This window comes from Psittacula echo (genome assembly GCF_963264785.1).
Source record: "Psittacula echo genome assembly, chromosome: 13".
Lineage (NCBI taxonomy): Eukaryota > Metazoa > Chordata > Aves > Psittaciformes > Psittacidae > Psittacula > Psittacula echo.
Window position 1 is genome coordinate 5,608,902 of NC_137749.1, and position 16,347 is coordinate 5,625,248.

The 16,347-nt window shown below is 37.2% G+C and overlaps 1 protein-coding gene across 1 annotated transcript in view; it reads left to right on the plus strand.

Moving 5' to 3' along the window:
• Positions 1 to 8,430: 8,430 nt before the first annotated feature.
• ADGRD1 (adhesion G protein-coupled receptor D1) overlaps positions 8,431 to 16,347 on the plus strand; it is a gene marked incomplete at both ends in the record, with an annotated part of 143,886 nt that continues 135,969 nt past the window's right edge. The window contains 3 exons of the mRNA XM_080628616.1: positions 8,431 to 8,508; positions 11,100 to 11,136; positions 13,652 to 13,735. Of these exons, the coding sequence (XP_080484742.1) occupies positions 8,431 to 8,508; positions 11,100 to 11,136; positions 13,652 to 13,735 (199 nt within the window). The remainder of the gene's footprint in view (positions 8,509 to 11,099; positions 11,137 to 13,651; positions 13,736 to 16,347) is intronic.

Consider the following 16,347-nt stretch of genomic DNA (forward strand, 5'->3'; position numbering starts at 1 on the left):
ATTATAAAACTTTTTTCAAGCTGTAGCAGACAAGTGCAGTAGTTATTCAGCGATCACGTATAAAAAAAGAGCTGTTTGAGTTGCATCATCTGTAACTTGAAGTGCAGGAGTTGTTGGCCAGGTATGTGAGGCTTAAAGTACATGTGTAGTTCTTAACTCACTAGCTGAACGTGTCTGATGTAGTTTAAAAACTTTAGTGGGAGTTGGAACATTGAGGATTGCTTTTGTGGTACCAGTTGCAGCCGCATGGTGGGGCACACTGACTGTGTAGCTGCTTTGCTCTAGCACTATTGTGATAAGTCAGAATATACCTGTTGGGGCTGCACAAGTGTCATGTATTCCAGAAGGGATGCTCTTAGGTTTATTAACAGTAGCAAATGGCTATGCATGTGCAGTAGCAGATGCTACTTGATAAAAATTTAAAATTGAGTATGTAAGAAGTTTGTGGGTTTGTTGTTTTGTTGTGGTTTGTTTGTTTTTGTTGGTTTTTTTTTTTTTTTTTTGTACACTGTTTCAAAATAAGATAAATGGAATTTTTAGTAAGGCTTTTTTTTTTTTTTTTTTTTTTTTAAGTTAAAACCATGAAGTATTTGAAATAGACCAAGACAGTTAATTATGAGAAGATTTTTGTTTTCCTAATGCTGTTAGCATAGCACTGCACTGGTACTGCCATCATGTACTTGTTTGTTTGCCTACTTTTCAGTACATTTAGATTAAAAAATAAAAAAATGAAAATTGTAAGGAACCAGCCAACATATTGATAACTGACATGGAATTAAAGTTTAGCATTACTTGGGGGAAATATCTGTGCATTAACTGCAAAACAAAAATATGGTAAGGAATACATAATAGTTAAATCTAGTACAGTACTGTGTTGTGTAACTCATGTCTTGATCTTGTAGTCGAGTTGCAGTATAAATAACAATTAACAGAAAGCTTGAAGAGCTTGCTGTAAAGAGACTGTAAATAAGGGAGAGAGATGTCCCTCCACTGAGACCTTCAAATTTAACATGAGAGCTGGAAGAACTGCTTTAAGATAATTGCCTAGTTATGCTGGAGAATGTTATCTTCACAAAGTTCTTCAAATATTCTGCATGTTTCATAGGTAATAAATTGCACGCCTGCTGTCCCACTGGGGTTCCTGGTTCAGAGTTTGGAGTGAGCAATTGACTGACTCTACACAGGCAAATTCCTAGCTGAATGTAGTACTCATGGACTAATGGCAGCCATTGCACAGGAGAAGCCTGGGCAACGTGGCACAAAAATCAAAGTGGCATCTTTGGAAGCACGGCCTAAGCTGTTGGTAAGATAGAAAAGCAAGCAGAATGTTGCATGAGGCAGTTGAGACGACAACTCTGTTGTAAAGGGCCAGATTTGTGAGAAGGAATATGAAGGACCTCAAAAGCGGGAAGAAGAAAGCATGCCACAAGGTGGGTTGCCAGAAAAGATACGAAGAAAGATAAATATCTAGAGAACAATATACTCCTACGTTAATAATGTACTAATGATTAATAATGTAAAACATAATGGAATTCCATGTTTTAGTGGTAAACTTGACAGGGTAACTGTATGTGTGACTTTGATCTTAAAGGCCTCTTCCAACCTAGTTGATTCTATGATTCCAAAACTTACCTAGCTAGTAGCCACCTTACTTAATAGAAGTCTGCTATTGGATTTCAAAGCAAATAAATGAAAGCAGTAGGGGGAAAGAAAGATGCAGATTGGAGAGGGAGGAGAAATGCCAAAACTGTCCTGGAAACTGAGAGCATGTCTAAATGGTACTCCACAACAGATAATTTAAAATAAAGGCCACCTAGTATCCAACAAATTGTGATAACTTCCTGTACCTTTACATGAGAGGGGCTGATTACCCACTGTTCTTTGCTGGAAAGCATTTAAGGTAGTGCTGATGTTATACTGTAGCAAAAAGCTTTAAATACGAGAAATGGAATTAACAGAACATAATTGAATTGGTTCCAGCACTCATCTTGGTTTATGCCTGTCTGTTGACTTTGCTGGAACTTCTGTGATTTAGATGTAAGCTGCTTGAGAAAATTAACACCGTGCAACTTGAAGATTACTTCTCAGGTAGATGTTTTGCCACTTTCTTGTAGGTGAATAACTTTGCAATTTCCAGATCAGGTAAACAGCTGGGACATTTAGTAACATGCGAAGGGTAAATATGCTTTAGGCATGTAACATATTCTGTGTTGCAGTTTGGAAGACATATACCCTGGGGCAAGCATTTTTCTATTACCTGTTTTATTGCTCCTTCCCTTTAATTCATTTTGCAAGTGCTTTTTCAACTGCTTCTGTTACAGGATTTTAAACATGTAGGTGCTGCCTCTTTGATAGGTGTGTAGTGCCTTGTACAACCAAGACCAGGTCCTGACCTGGACGCTTCAGCGCAACATGTGAAGAAAAACATACTTACGTACTTTTCATGGAAATATTCTAGATCAGACTTGCAGAATAAGTGCAAATGAAAATGTATAGGTATAAAACCTTCTGCATTTGTAAAACTAACAGAAGAAAACTGTGCTATCTGCTTGAGTTAATTATGCTTTCAAAACTTTGTATTTCAGTTCTGTTGATCTCTATTGAGTGGATATTTGCTCCTAGTGGTTTACCCCTAGCAGAGGACTCATGTTCTTATCCACACTGAGCAGTGGGTAAATCTTACTTATAAATACATGGCATATATCACTGATCAGTCAAAATCTGACATTTTAAGTTTTGTCATGCCATTTTGACAGGAAGTGCCTTGACTACAGAACTATTTCTTTCATATTTAATTCTACAGATGTGAATGTTGATGTAGGTATTCCTTGATTATTCTATGTCCTGTTGTTCACCCCAGCTGACTTTGCATGTGCAAAAAAAGGCTTGGAGCCCAAGAGAAAGAAGGGAAACACTTAATCTCTTGAAAAATCGGTATTTCTAATTAAAAAGGATATGAAGAATGTCATGTCAGTCATCTCCAGCTGCAAGTGACATATGAAATGACATTTACTTAAGTCTATGAAAATCTCAGTTACAAATCCTCTAGAAAAAGAAAAGAGGGGATTTTTTTGATCTCCATATCATGCCTGTTTACATGGTCAAAACCACATTTTAAATGTTTGATTTTATTTTGGTTTGCTTTCCTGCAGTATGCAGTAAGAACAGTGGCAGATACAAATGGAATTTTTTTTTCTTTTGTTTATTGTTTTGAAAACATGAGTTCCATGATTCCACGGTGTGTTTTGTGGTTTTAGAATCTTTGGGGTGGCTCTTGCAGCCAACATGTGATTTCTCCAGTCAGATGAATAAGCATTGCAGCACAGTGAGGTGTGAACCAATAGGAATTGCACTGGTCAAGAGAGTGCAGGCAAGAGAATCTATGCTAAGGTTTCGTTTATGTATTGATCCTTTCCTGTCAATGGAGAACTAAAACCCCAAGACTCAGTATCTGAAATGACAGGGCTTAGGCTGGATCTTAATTCTGGAATTCAGTTTTCATCCTTTTAAATGAATGGGTTGCATGCCAGATTTGATGACTCTTCAGATCTGGCAGATTTAGAAGCAACTGCCAATGTTTTAGCCAGCTCTTTGATTTCAGGCCCCATCCTCATTGCTTTTGCCACTTAGATATAAGGTAAAAAACTACAAAAGACAGGAACTGTACTATTCTGCATAGAATGGAAAGTCTTTAATATGCACATCAATAATTAGGCTCAGATGTTCTTACTGCAAAGTAATTTGCTTTGGCTTCTGGGTGTGCTCTCTCCATTTGTGCTAGTAAGCTTGTTTCACAAAGCAGCTGAATGAAACTTTCATGGAGTTGCTTTTATCCAGAAGAGCAACAAATAATTAAGTAAATCTGTAAGAGGAAAAATGGGCACGAATTTGAAAGGCGAAACTTTATAATGGTGAAATACTTATGTAATTAAGAAAGTCTCACTGCCTGAATGATACCAAAAAATATGCAGTTTCAAGCAATGGTGTTTTGGCAAGTAAGATTTGGTTTAATCATGTAAAAAAGAATCTGCATAATGTTTAATTTATACAGTTATCCAATTATATGTAAGCTTGACATTAACACTGAGGTAATTGGATTTGATTAAATCTTTGGGATTTGCACAAAAGTTTAAACTGTTTTTCAAAAATGTTTTCTTCAGTGTATGGATAAAGATATACTGTGGCAGTGCCTTGAACGCCACAAGTCTAATGAACAGGATGATAGAGTAAATATACAACAGATTAATCTGCTATTAATTAGTAAATGGGCCTTAATTCAAAGAAAAGTGAAATATATAATTGTATTGATGTCGTTAACCTGCTTGCTTGGTCTCTGAATCATCAAGTTCTTCATGTTTTCAGAAAGAATATATAAATCAGATTAACATTACATGTATAGCACAGTAAAAGTGTTTTTCATCTGATTAGGCCTAAATTTCATTCTCAAAAAGTTGTATTTTGTTTTCTGGCGTCAATCAGCAACTTCTCATTTTCTTAATTAGAAAAATATTTTTCCATGGTAGTGTTTGCCTTTTTGAATGAACTCCAGGATCTTTTGTTTGCTTTTTTCACCAGTTGCAACTGTTTAGTTTGTGCTTTTCCGTATAGTCAACTCAGACAACTTCATGCAGTGTTTTCATGAGTGTAGTTTATTTTCTGATTAATTTTGCCAAAATAGTCTTTACTACTTGATGTATCCTAACAACCAGATCATACAATGGCCACTGCCACCCTTTGATCATCTTCTGTTAGTTGGCATTGTGCAAATAAGAACTGTAATGCCTGAAGTTCTTTTACCTGTGAAGCTTTCTTCATAGCTTTTGTGGTTCTTCCTGCTCTGAGAAGCATTTGAGTTGCTCTTCAGCAGCTATCTTTCTGCAGGTGGATCCATACTGAAGTGGGGGACCCAGTTGAAAGCTCATAGCAGCTTGTTATGCCACATGTAATAGCTGCTTATTCGTAACATTATCTTTGTGCTCTTGAAAGTCACAACTTTGAGGAGCTGCACTTCATCAAGAATCAGCCTACTGTTAATCACAGCACTACTGTAAGGCTAATAAAATCTGAATGTATTCATAACTGTTTCCCATTCTAGTAAAGTTTCCATGTCCCTCCCATAGCATGCATTCTCTCAAAGGCAGTACTAGCTTTTATGGTCTGTACAAAATCATTATGCATAATCCTTTCCCATAAGGTCTAGAAAGTCTTGCTTTTATTCTCTTTTTAATTAAAGTTGTTCTTTATAATGCATTGAGGGGTTTTGTTGGTTAGGTATTGGAAATTCAAATCTATATTTCAGGATTTGCATTGAAAATATTAGTGTTGATACTAGTCAAAGTTAAGATTGAGTATGAGGAAAAAATGAAAATTATATCCATGATGTCAGAAGTTACAGAATCATGGCAAAATACAAATGGATGGGACTGAAAGAACTAATCTAGCTCATCCTTCTGCTGCAGGGTAAGACTGTTTTCATAGTTGACAAGTGTTTGTCTAGCCTGTCCTTCAATACATCCAATAATGGAGATCGAACAGCCCTTTCTGTCATTCACTCCTGCAATATTCTACACCAATACCAAGCTATGCTACCTCTTACCCCTCTTCACTGAGTGTGGAAAACCAAATTTGGTTCTTTATACATGACCAAATCCCTCTGTACTTTGTGGCTTCTCACTCTTGACTCCTGGTTTGCTGGCAACCCCTTCCCTGCGCCCAACCACACAAAACTTTTTTTTCCCCTGCAGAATGGCCTAAGTCATCTTGTTCTTAACCTGCATTTATGTAGTGAGTTATGTGTGTGTAAATAGTGAACATCCTTTCATGTTTATTATTTTGACAGTTGTTGTACCTAGGTTTGAGATCCAGAAGAGACTGTTACGGCTTTAGGCAGCATATGAACTTCAGAAATGGTGGCTCTTTCCAGGGAACTTTAGATCTTTGAGTTCATTTCTGATGAAAAAAAAAAAAAGCACCAACCAAAACCAACCAACAAAAACAAAAAAACCCACGAAACAACACCAACTCCTCCAAACTCAACATCTTTTTAATAGATTATGTAAAAATAGGTAGATAGGACATTAAGATGAAATTCATCTTAGTCCTCAATGCAAAAATAAGTGTTTTAGTTTTGTAGTTCAATGTACTGAATAGTGCAAAGAGCAATAAAAGTAAAGCTGTAGCAAGCTTTGGCATAATGTAGCAACCAAAACTGATCAGATTCTTGGGTGTAGTAGACCATGCTCTCTTGGTAATCTGTGTTTAAGTGTCAGCTGTGGTAAAGTGGCTTTGATTGCAGCCAGTTAAACTGTAGAAATGGGGGGTTAAAGCCAGTGTAGCAGATGTGGCCACAGTCCCCAGTTTAGGAAGGTGACTGCAGAATGCAGGCAGAGGTTGTGGGACAGGGATGCTCACACAAGTCAGAGGACAGGTGACTGACACAGATGGTTTTCATATCAGATGATGGGAGTGCAGTTAGCAGGGGCAGCATCTTCATCCTGTATTGTTTTGTCCTTGTACAGTAGCTAGAGGGAGAAGACTGCTGAGTCGACCTTCTTGTTGAGTGTGAATACTGCAAGAGTTTCTAAATACAGGTATGATGTGCTGCTTTGGTAGTGAATATATCAAACTTGGTCTGAGAGCTAGTGCAAAACCTTACCATTTCTACAGGCTTATCAAGACCAACTTCATAAGTTAGGAATGAATGGGGTTGTGGTTTTTTGTTTTAATCATCCATGTGGTTATCAAATGTCTTCCTTGGAATGGACTCACAAATGTATAAGATTTGAATAAGATGGAATAAGATAGTATAAGGAAAAGGTAATAAACTCTTAGAGGTGAGCCTTTAATCTATGAACCTGTGTCTGCTTTAGAGGTCTGTGAGTAAATAACTTATCCTCATCACAAAAATAACTGCTGGTTTAAAGGTGTGCATTGACAAGGTGGCAAGCTTAGTACAGGATCTTGTTCTGGTTCCTTGCAGTTGTGCAAATCTAGTCAAATTGCACCTATGTACATTTGAGTAGTTTCAAGAGACTTGGTAGAAGGATGGTCTCTGTAGCAAAGATTAGCTAAATTAGTGTATAAAACTGTGAGGGGTTTTGTGTAAGTGAATTAAATCAATTCTATAACTACTTACCTTGGATGTTCATAACAAGCTAGAAAACTTAGCACTAAAATTTCAAATTTAAGTGGATGGATGTTGATACATCAGCTGTATCCATCATATTAATAACGTCCATTACTGACAGAGAAACAAATTGATCAGGGAGTCATTTGAATCCAGAATATTTATTAGTTTATTAGTAAAGACTCTGATATTAGAGAATTTTTACAAAATCTAGCTAGTATTTATTCTTAAAATAACTTCTAAGATGTTTGTTAAAACATTTCAGTCCCAATTATGCACCAGCTCTCTTGTGGAAAGTTAATGATTCCAATGAAAACAAAGGAAGAAAACGGTATTACAGATTGTCTTCTCTAGTATAAAGCAGTCTTTAAAGGATTATTCTCTCTGCTTGTATGTATATAGTTAGTAATAAAGATTTTTAACTTCAGGTTATTTTTCATTTCCTGGCAAATGTCAGGTACAGCATTTGCTGATTTTTCTGTTTCAATAATACAGTCATCCTGAGTGAACACGAGGTGAACAAGGAAAGCTGAAAATGGAACTGGAGAGTTTAATTATCACGTGATAGGTCACACTCACATTACTCTGAAAGTGTTGCAACCAGCATCACCAACATGTAACAACTGAGCTTTTCTTGTTAATCCTTTGTCTTTGAAAGGCTCCCATTTTCCAAAAAAAAAAAAAAAAAAAAGTAAGGGGGGGAAGGGGGGAGTGGAGAGAGAGAAAGCTGGGGCATATCATTTCCCAGTGCTGTTTGCAAGCCTGTGACTGTTGCTACAGATCATCAGGCTTTCTGTTCTGTATTGGGAGCTCATTCTACCTGTTGGCAAATATCTGAACTGCAGCATGTCTCCTCCTTGGCCTTCTTGCTGCTCTCTACTTAAGTGGGACAGAAAATCTACAGCTTTTCATGGACCCCGAGCACTGTAACACAGGGTCACATCTTTCTTCTTTCTGACCCCCTTAGCAGGGCCTCAGGACAGCGGGTGGGAGAGCTGTCTGGGGCAGCTGGGAAGAAACCTATCCAGCAGGCTTAGTGTGGGCTGCCCAGTTACCCAGCACATGTGGGCTTTTGTGCGTTTATTGACACGTAAGTACTTTAAATGAACATTATTTCATCTGCAGGTTCTTCAAGAGCAATCTACTGTCATGGTTTGTTTTCTGATTGTAGGATCACTTACTCCTTGTGTGGCAGATGCCCGGTACTGCCTCTAGTCTGTGGTGGGAGCAGTGTGACTTTTCAGATCAGGTTTCCAGAGTATCACAGGAATAAATTCTGAATTTGTTTCTGCAAATAATTTCCGATGTCTGCTTGCAATTTGCTGTTTCCACAGAAATTTTTGGCAGTGTACATGTTTGCTTGGATTCTCACAATTGTTTTGGTAAGCATATTCTTTCCCTAGACAGGCCTCTCTTGGCAAATATTTCAAATTCCTGTCTTTTTCTTTCTACATTTTAGCTTTTTTTCAGGATTTTTTAGCTGCAGCTCTGTTATTTCTAAGGGTGGCTCTATTTGTCAGTACATAAAGCAGAATTCCTCAGATTTACACAGAATTCCTCCTTTTCCTTCAGGATATAGAAGAGTTCATGGCTAACAATAATGAGAGAAGGAGTCAAAAAAAAAACCAAAAAAACAACCTAGAGAGAAATAAGCAAAAGTCAGACTGGTTTAAACTACATGGGGAAACTAAATTTTTGAAGGAACTGAAATTCAAAATTTTCAAAATTATTTTGTTGCAGATAAAATCTGAGTTGCAAAATGAACAAGTTTTTTTTTCTTTCAGTAGAGAGGTTTTGTAGTATTAAACTTTTGGTAACATTGAAACATTCATGTGCCACATGAATGTCCACAATTAATTTTTATCTCTTTAGTCCTTGGACCCTGGAGCCGCATCTACTCCCCAGTCATCTGCGAGGGGCTGGTTACCACCAGAAGCTTTGGAAGTTCAGTATCCATCCAGGGTATGAATAAACTGGTTAAGTCAGGACCATAGCTACCCCCAGCTGAGCTTCCAGCTGTATAATTCCTATGTAAAATGTCAATGTAAAACTTTCATCCTAAAAGTTAAAATCAGCTAGAGTTTGGTGCAGAACTTGTAATGAAGTAGACAAGTAATAGGGCTAATATACTGTAAAGAATGGAGCTAAGAAGAGGAACCAGGCAAATAAAGGCTGATAGAGGTACCTGGAGAGGTGGGGCCAAGAGTCTCAGAACGGATGGGAAGTGAGGGAAGGGTAACTAATAGTCAGAAGGTAAGGCATAAAGAGGCAGTGACAGGCATGGAAGCAGGGAATGTGATCACTTTCCTATAATCAGGAGCTTATGTGTCCATTGATTTTAGGCAAAGAGTGCTTTGCTGAGTGAGTAAGCATCTAGGACTGAAAACAAGATCCAATTTATTGATGCAGCTTTTGGCAAAAGCAAAGGTAAATAAAATAATTTGATTTTTGTTGCATTATTACCATGGTCTGATTCTTAGTTTCTAATCTTGCCTACACCACCTTGAAATTGTTCATATGAGGATAAAGAAAAGGGGAGAAATGAACGGGGAAGGAAAGCTTATCTATTTTTGTGAAAAGTGCTACTCTTACAGTTTATTTCATTGAAAATAGAACTTGGAGGGAACTGAAAACAAGATTTTACCATAAAGGAGCAGATTAAATGAAGACTAGCCACAGGTTTTAGCTACTTTTTTTCTTTTCTGTGTAAAATGATGGCTAATATTTGTGATGGAGTGTAACTGGGAGGCTTTTAAAAAATAGTTTAAATGTAATTATCTTTTATATATAAAAAAGTAGAAGTATTTTCCTAGTTCTTCTACTGGTTTCATTGTGCAGCTTTGAGCAAATAAGTGGAATCTTTAATGCCTCAGTTTCCCCTTCTTGATATACAAAAAAATTAATCCTTAGAGTGCCATGTAGTTTAATTCAGTATTTTTTTCAAGTCATGCTTCTTCAGGCAGAAATACAGTCTGTTGTTTTAATAGATGTATCTTAGCTTTCCTTCTAAGCTTTCTGCCCAAAACTTGTTTTATTTTTCTTAAGTGTTTGAATTAAGAACACTTCTTGTGCGTTTGATTCTTCTTATGTGTGCAGCTTGCAAAGAGTAGTAATCTCTTCAATGTGTTTGCTGAAGCACATTGATTTGTTTCCACTTGTTCCTAGCTGGCTGGTGTTAGGACCCAGAAAAGAGACAGCAGCAACGTGATATAAATAGAGTACCAGAATGGGACAAAGTTTGAGGAGAAAGCATGACATCACTCGGACTTGCTCTCCACCCAAAAGGATCTGGGATGGAGGTGCAAACGTGAGCTGGATAAGTGAGGAGTTAGCAACTCTTTTCAGTTCAGTTTCAGAGGAATAGTGAGACTTATACACTATAAGGAAGTACGTTTTCTTGCTTGCAAAACTAAAACTGGCTTCAGATCTCTGACAATGTGAAAGTAATTTGAAAGGAAAAGGCAACCATAGGAAGAAAGTTGAAAACAAGATCTTTTCTTTTTGGCACAGATTGTTACAGAAATATTTGACTTCTTTCCATGGAACAGTACAACTTTTGGATCTGATGCATCTTTCTTTTAATTTTCCTCCAATCACAGTAATTTAGAGTTAAATGAAGAGATCAAAGTGTGAAGCAAACGAACACTACTTAAGGGTCTGGAAGGATATTTTGCCGTCACTGAAGGAATGGACTTTTTGAACCTTCATGGAAAATGTGCCTTTTAATACAAAAAGTAGCAAAGGAAAACTTGTGATTGAAATCTCACAGAAATCAGATTTCAGTTTTATTTTTAACCTTAAATAGACCATGGAGAACTTATCATCTCTGCTTTCTTGTCATTATTCTCTGCTGATTTTATTTCAGTACAAATATCAGGTAATGTTCTGAATATGGTCAGTATTGAGATATATTTGGATTCCTCTTAGGAAGTCTTGCCTCACTGTGTCTCATTATGTTATGTTTTATGTGCAGGTGTATGGAAACTATTCCCAGTTACCCAAACACCCAGGTAAGGGATGTTCTATTTGCATTTTATGACAATGTGGTTAAATGTTTATTTGCTTTTTTGGTTTGTATTTTTTAATTTTCTTAGTAGCTTGAAAGAAAGTGTGATCCTATATTTAATGTCAGCTACGTATTAAAAAATGTAATAGTCTAAAGTATCAGACTGTACCAGTCATTTTAAATTCAGTAACTTACCTTCTGAAAATTCTGTGCAGAATGGAGAAAGATGGTTTGCATTTGACAGATAGAAAATATAAACTGTTTATGTTTTAGTCCTTTTTTTGAGCATGACTTTTTGAATCAGACCTCTTATTTAGCCTGTTTACTTTTTCTCCTCAATGAGTTCAGCATTTTCAATTCAATGATTTACAGTTTGATATGCCAGCTTGTGTACTTTGCTGTAGTTTTGCATTGCTTCAAGTTGTCTCCCCTCCTCCTAGTTTTCATGCCTCAGTTTAAATTGGTTATAGACCATATTAAGGATCTCTCAGATGTTTTCAGTGTAGAAAAAACTTATCCAAAGCTTACTTGGGGTCTGTGTGTAACTGCAGAATTCTTCTGGTTTTATATAAATAGTTTAACCTCAAGCCTCATGGTGGTGTACAAGTACAATTTTACTGCTTTAGCAGTGCATGTATTGCTTTGTGCTTTTAAGTTGTAACCATATGTAATTATTTTCAAATGAAATACAGTGCAATGTGGCAAAGCCATGTTGTCTGCTATTGCAGTAGTTTCACGCCCATTAGTTGCTTTTGTTCTGCCTTCACTGGAAAGCAAAGAAGTACAGTCTCATTTTCTATAGATGAGGATCACTGGCTTCTACCTGATGAAACAGTATGGGGGGATGGGGGGGGGGAAGCTTCCTGCAGTAAAGGTGGATGTTACACAACACTTATTTTGTAGTATAGTGTGTGTGTAAGTGAGTAATGCTTTCTGAATTGGAGCTAGACTTGTAAAGAGGTCTTGTGATTGTCCTAAGGACAGCATAGTTACCTATTAAAAGGATATTGCCTGGAATTCAACTAGTACTTGGAACAGGTATTTGTTTTCGGAGGTCTTCTGAAGGCTGATTGGCTGGTAGTGGGGCAGCAGTGTGGCTTTGTGTAGTTCAGAACTGGGAGCTGGGAAAGCCACAGACATGCAGTGTGGGTCTAGGTAATTCACTTTGTTGTATATCTATTTTGCTTCCAATTGTTTTTGCCGATTTTTGCAACCTTTTAAATGTCAGCTCCTTAAAATATCACTGCTTCTTAGGAGTTCGATGCTGGCTATGGCTTTGTCACTATGCTGCTACTATTGCTAATAAAAAATTCTTGTGCCATGTTATGACAGAGGTTTTTTGGCATCAAATTATTTTCTCCCTGGACTTTTCATTTCTATTTGTCTCAATATTTTTTTTTCTACCACCTCTCTTAAGTTTAATCCTTTTTCTATTTTGATATGTAAAGATGTTAATGGGAGCAAGAGATATTTGTATATAAGCACACTGTGAAACAGCATGCATGTTCTGTGCTCTGCATAGTGGAATTAGTAGTTTGATTGAAGTCAGATGGAGGTATATTAGCACAGGTAGCCTATGTGGATGCTCTCAATAGCATAGCATATAACTTCCTTTAGCAGCAGTCAGAATATGTTTTTTGAAGGTAGAACTTAAGCACATGTCCAGATGTAGTTTATGTGAATGCAAAAACCCTTGTTCCTAGATTCTGTTTCCTTGGCACGCTTTGTCACGCTCAGCTTAGTTGAGTTTAGGTTGCCTGACACTTTTATTCTGGGTTTTGTATATGCTTATTCTGTGTCACTATTCTCTTATGTTGGCAGTACCCTTCTCCTTTTGTTAGCGGTTGTGCCTTTCTCTGTGTCTTCCAAATATTTAAAGGGAAAGTATAGGCATAGAATCTCATCTGTTTCTCTGAAGACATCCCCATCTGTGGTAAGACAACTTCAAACAGTTCTAGTCAGGCAGGCCAATAATAGATCCTGGTCAATTATGAATCATTTGTTAGATACTGTTTAGGAATGAAAATTCCTGGGAACTCTAGTTCCTTGAACCAGAGAGACCTGAGTTACCTATGAAGGAGGCATGAGCAGTAGTAGTATGCTATAAAGGCTAAATATTCTCCCATGCTTTCCCTTCTCAGTGCTTTGTACTATCCATGCTGTGTTTAGAACTATGAGTAGTGTTTTGAAATTAGTCTTGAATGACTTACTTACCTGTTACTTCAACAAGTGCAATCCGGGACAGTAACAGGGTTTTAGTCAGAGATTGTTGTACATTTTAAGTGCAGTTAAAATAAAAATCAGTTGAGCTTTAAGAACAGATTTTCTGCAGTGATCAATCAGATGGTTTTAGTCTACTCTGCCATTTTGATTTATCATCTTGCTTATGTGCTGTACTTGATTTACATAAAATATCTTGGTTAACTATTGACTTCCCTTATTGCTTTCTTCTGTGGCAACTCACTACACTCCTTGTTTGCTCTTACTTTAATAACCTTTTCATCTGTATTTCTTGAAAGGGTTCAAAGTTCTCGCATCAGCTTCCCACTACTGGCCATTGGAAGATGTGGATGGAATTCATGAATTTCGGGATACAAATGGAGGTAGATTAAAGGATTCGTTGACAATGGCAATAACATAAGTATTTGTGGCAGTCTGTAAGTAGAAAGGGATCAGAAGAAATTAAAGGGGTTAGGTTTTGTACCACAGCAGTTGAGATTTTGTTTTTCAGTTAATGCTTTTGCAGTGCTCCAATGTCCAAATGATAATGTGTTTGTGAACTGATCTTTATAGAGTGTTCTCGGATGTTTTATGGGCTGTCTACACATTGTTAAGGTTATAGAGAGAAAAGGTTTATGATGCTAAGAGTCATTGAAATCACATTGTTATTGGTTGCTTTGGTACATGCTAATACACTCAGTGACTGAGATAGCTGGCTATGCTGGCAGTGAAGTGCCTGCTGCTTTTTTGAAGGAGTTAAGTGCCCAAATTCTTCATGCAATTTGAAAATTCCATGTAGCATCTACAGAAAGAAAAGTGTAAGTTCTTATCTGTATACTGACCCACTTCTGTCTGCTTTTGGGTATTCCCTTAAAAGCAGCATTGCAGCATTAGTTCAAATTTCTTTTTCCAGTCGGGCAAAATAAAGATAGTTTTGGTAAGACAAAACTCGCAGTGATTTGAAAAAGTCAGTTGTGAGGACGGCAGAATCCCTGAGGGAATGATATTAAAAGGCACTTTGGTTGGATTTAGCAGTTTTCTGGTTCTGATGTTTCACATCAGGACCAAAAAGGGTGGTGGAGGTTTTCTGAGGATGTGCAGGTGATGTAATTAATGGAACTTCGACCAAACCACTGTATCCGGTTGCAGCATTATGGGCTTGCAGGGCCATTCCTTTCAGATGAAATTTTCGGGTATGCTCTGTCTCCTTTTGAGACTCAAAGGTCCCTTAGTAATATTCACATGGAGTGCTTTTCCTCTTCTGACATTTTAGCTGGTTCCAAGTTCGGTTGATGTGTATTCCCCGGTATTTCCTACGCTACGGCTACCACCTTGGCAGTAGAGCTACGCAGTTTTGTACTTGTGTGAGGGGTAGCCGCTGCACTACTACTGGTGACTGTAATATCTTTACCCAGAAAGATGCAGAAGATTAATTCTGGAGTTAGAGACCTTTACAACCTTACATGAAAGATGTTAACAAAATTGTGAGGTTACTGCTATTTATTATGCAAAGATTGCACTATCAATCTCGGTTCTTAAGTAGGGAAAAAGATCCATGTATTGTAAGCTTAGACTTTGACCCATCTTGCCACAAAACTTCTTAAAGAATGAAATTGGCTCACCAGAAATAAATCTGGGCAATATTCTGCTCCCGTTAGAGGCTGATGGAAGCATTCCTTTTGACTTCAGTAGAATCATAATTTGGCTTACAAACAGTTACCGTGTGAGTTCTTGAACAGTGTGTTAAAGTATTTTTCTGACACTGTAGTTTCAAGAAGAGTAAAGCACCCCATATCTAGCACTGTTTTAGCACTTGTGTTACAACAAAGTTATTTTTGAAAGTGCCTGAAAGAGCGCAATTGCTATAAAGCATAGCAATTGGCAGCTAATGTTAGATTATTTTTCAAGTTATGTTAAGTTACTTCAGCAAAACTCACAAATCTTTTCAGTAGTATTTTGGAAAAGATAGGGCAGAACATAGAAAGTTCCTGATCCTACAAACCTTCACTTGCAGGAATGGGACTGGCTCACGTGAGCCATCTCCTTTGACTCCTATTATGACATTGTCTTAAATAACTTTACAAAGGAGCCAGCTGCATTACTTTGCTGAAAAAATGTTGGGAGGACTTTGTCTTACTATTGTTGGCAAAGGATGCCAGGAGCAAAAAGTCTCTTTCTCTGCAGAGCAACTCTGATGATGTTGAATTTTTCTTTAGTGTACCGGATAGTTCAAATTCTTCAGTTGCTTATATTGTGTCTTATAATACACAGCTATTGCTTCAGCTGCCTCCAGCAGAGTTCCTATGTATCTGTCTGAGATTTGACTTTGATATACCAGAAAAGTTTTCTTTTTATAATCTAATGCAGGTGACTATTTGCTTGTTTTTGATACCATTCTGATTACACAACTCTGTTTATTGCTAGAGCCTGCCTTGTTTTTCCACTCATCACATCATGCAGTTATTTTCATTCCATGTTTCTCCTCTTAAATCCTTGAAGCATCATAATCTGTCCGTCATGTTAATCCATTTTATTTGTTGAAGTCATTGTGTGTGAAGCCAGATTTATATCTCTCAAAGCATTTGTGTTGTGAGTGTCAGTGAATTAATTTTATTGTCTCAGCCATAGAAGCAATTGAAGGGAAACAATCAACTTAAAATATAGCAAACAAAAAAGATGTGGCCATGTTCAGGTTTCTCATCCGACCCCTTGTTTTCCACATCTTTTTATCTTGAGGTCTTAGCATGTTTTGGTGGGTTTTTTTTCCCTTTACAAGCATTTGCCTTTCCCTTCTATAAGCTCAGTTGGCTTAAATCCCAAATCAATGTCTATTTACTTCCATGGGCATTCCCTCAAGCTCTGTTTGCCTGCCCAGGGTAAACGATTACAGTGGGCAATGTTAAATTATCAAAATTAAAAAAATGGAGAATAGAATTTTATTGTCAGATATAAAACAGTAGGGGTTTTTTTGTTATGTTTAGATGGGCTTTCTCAT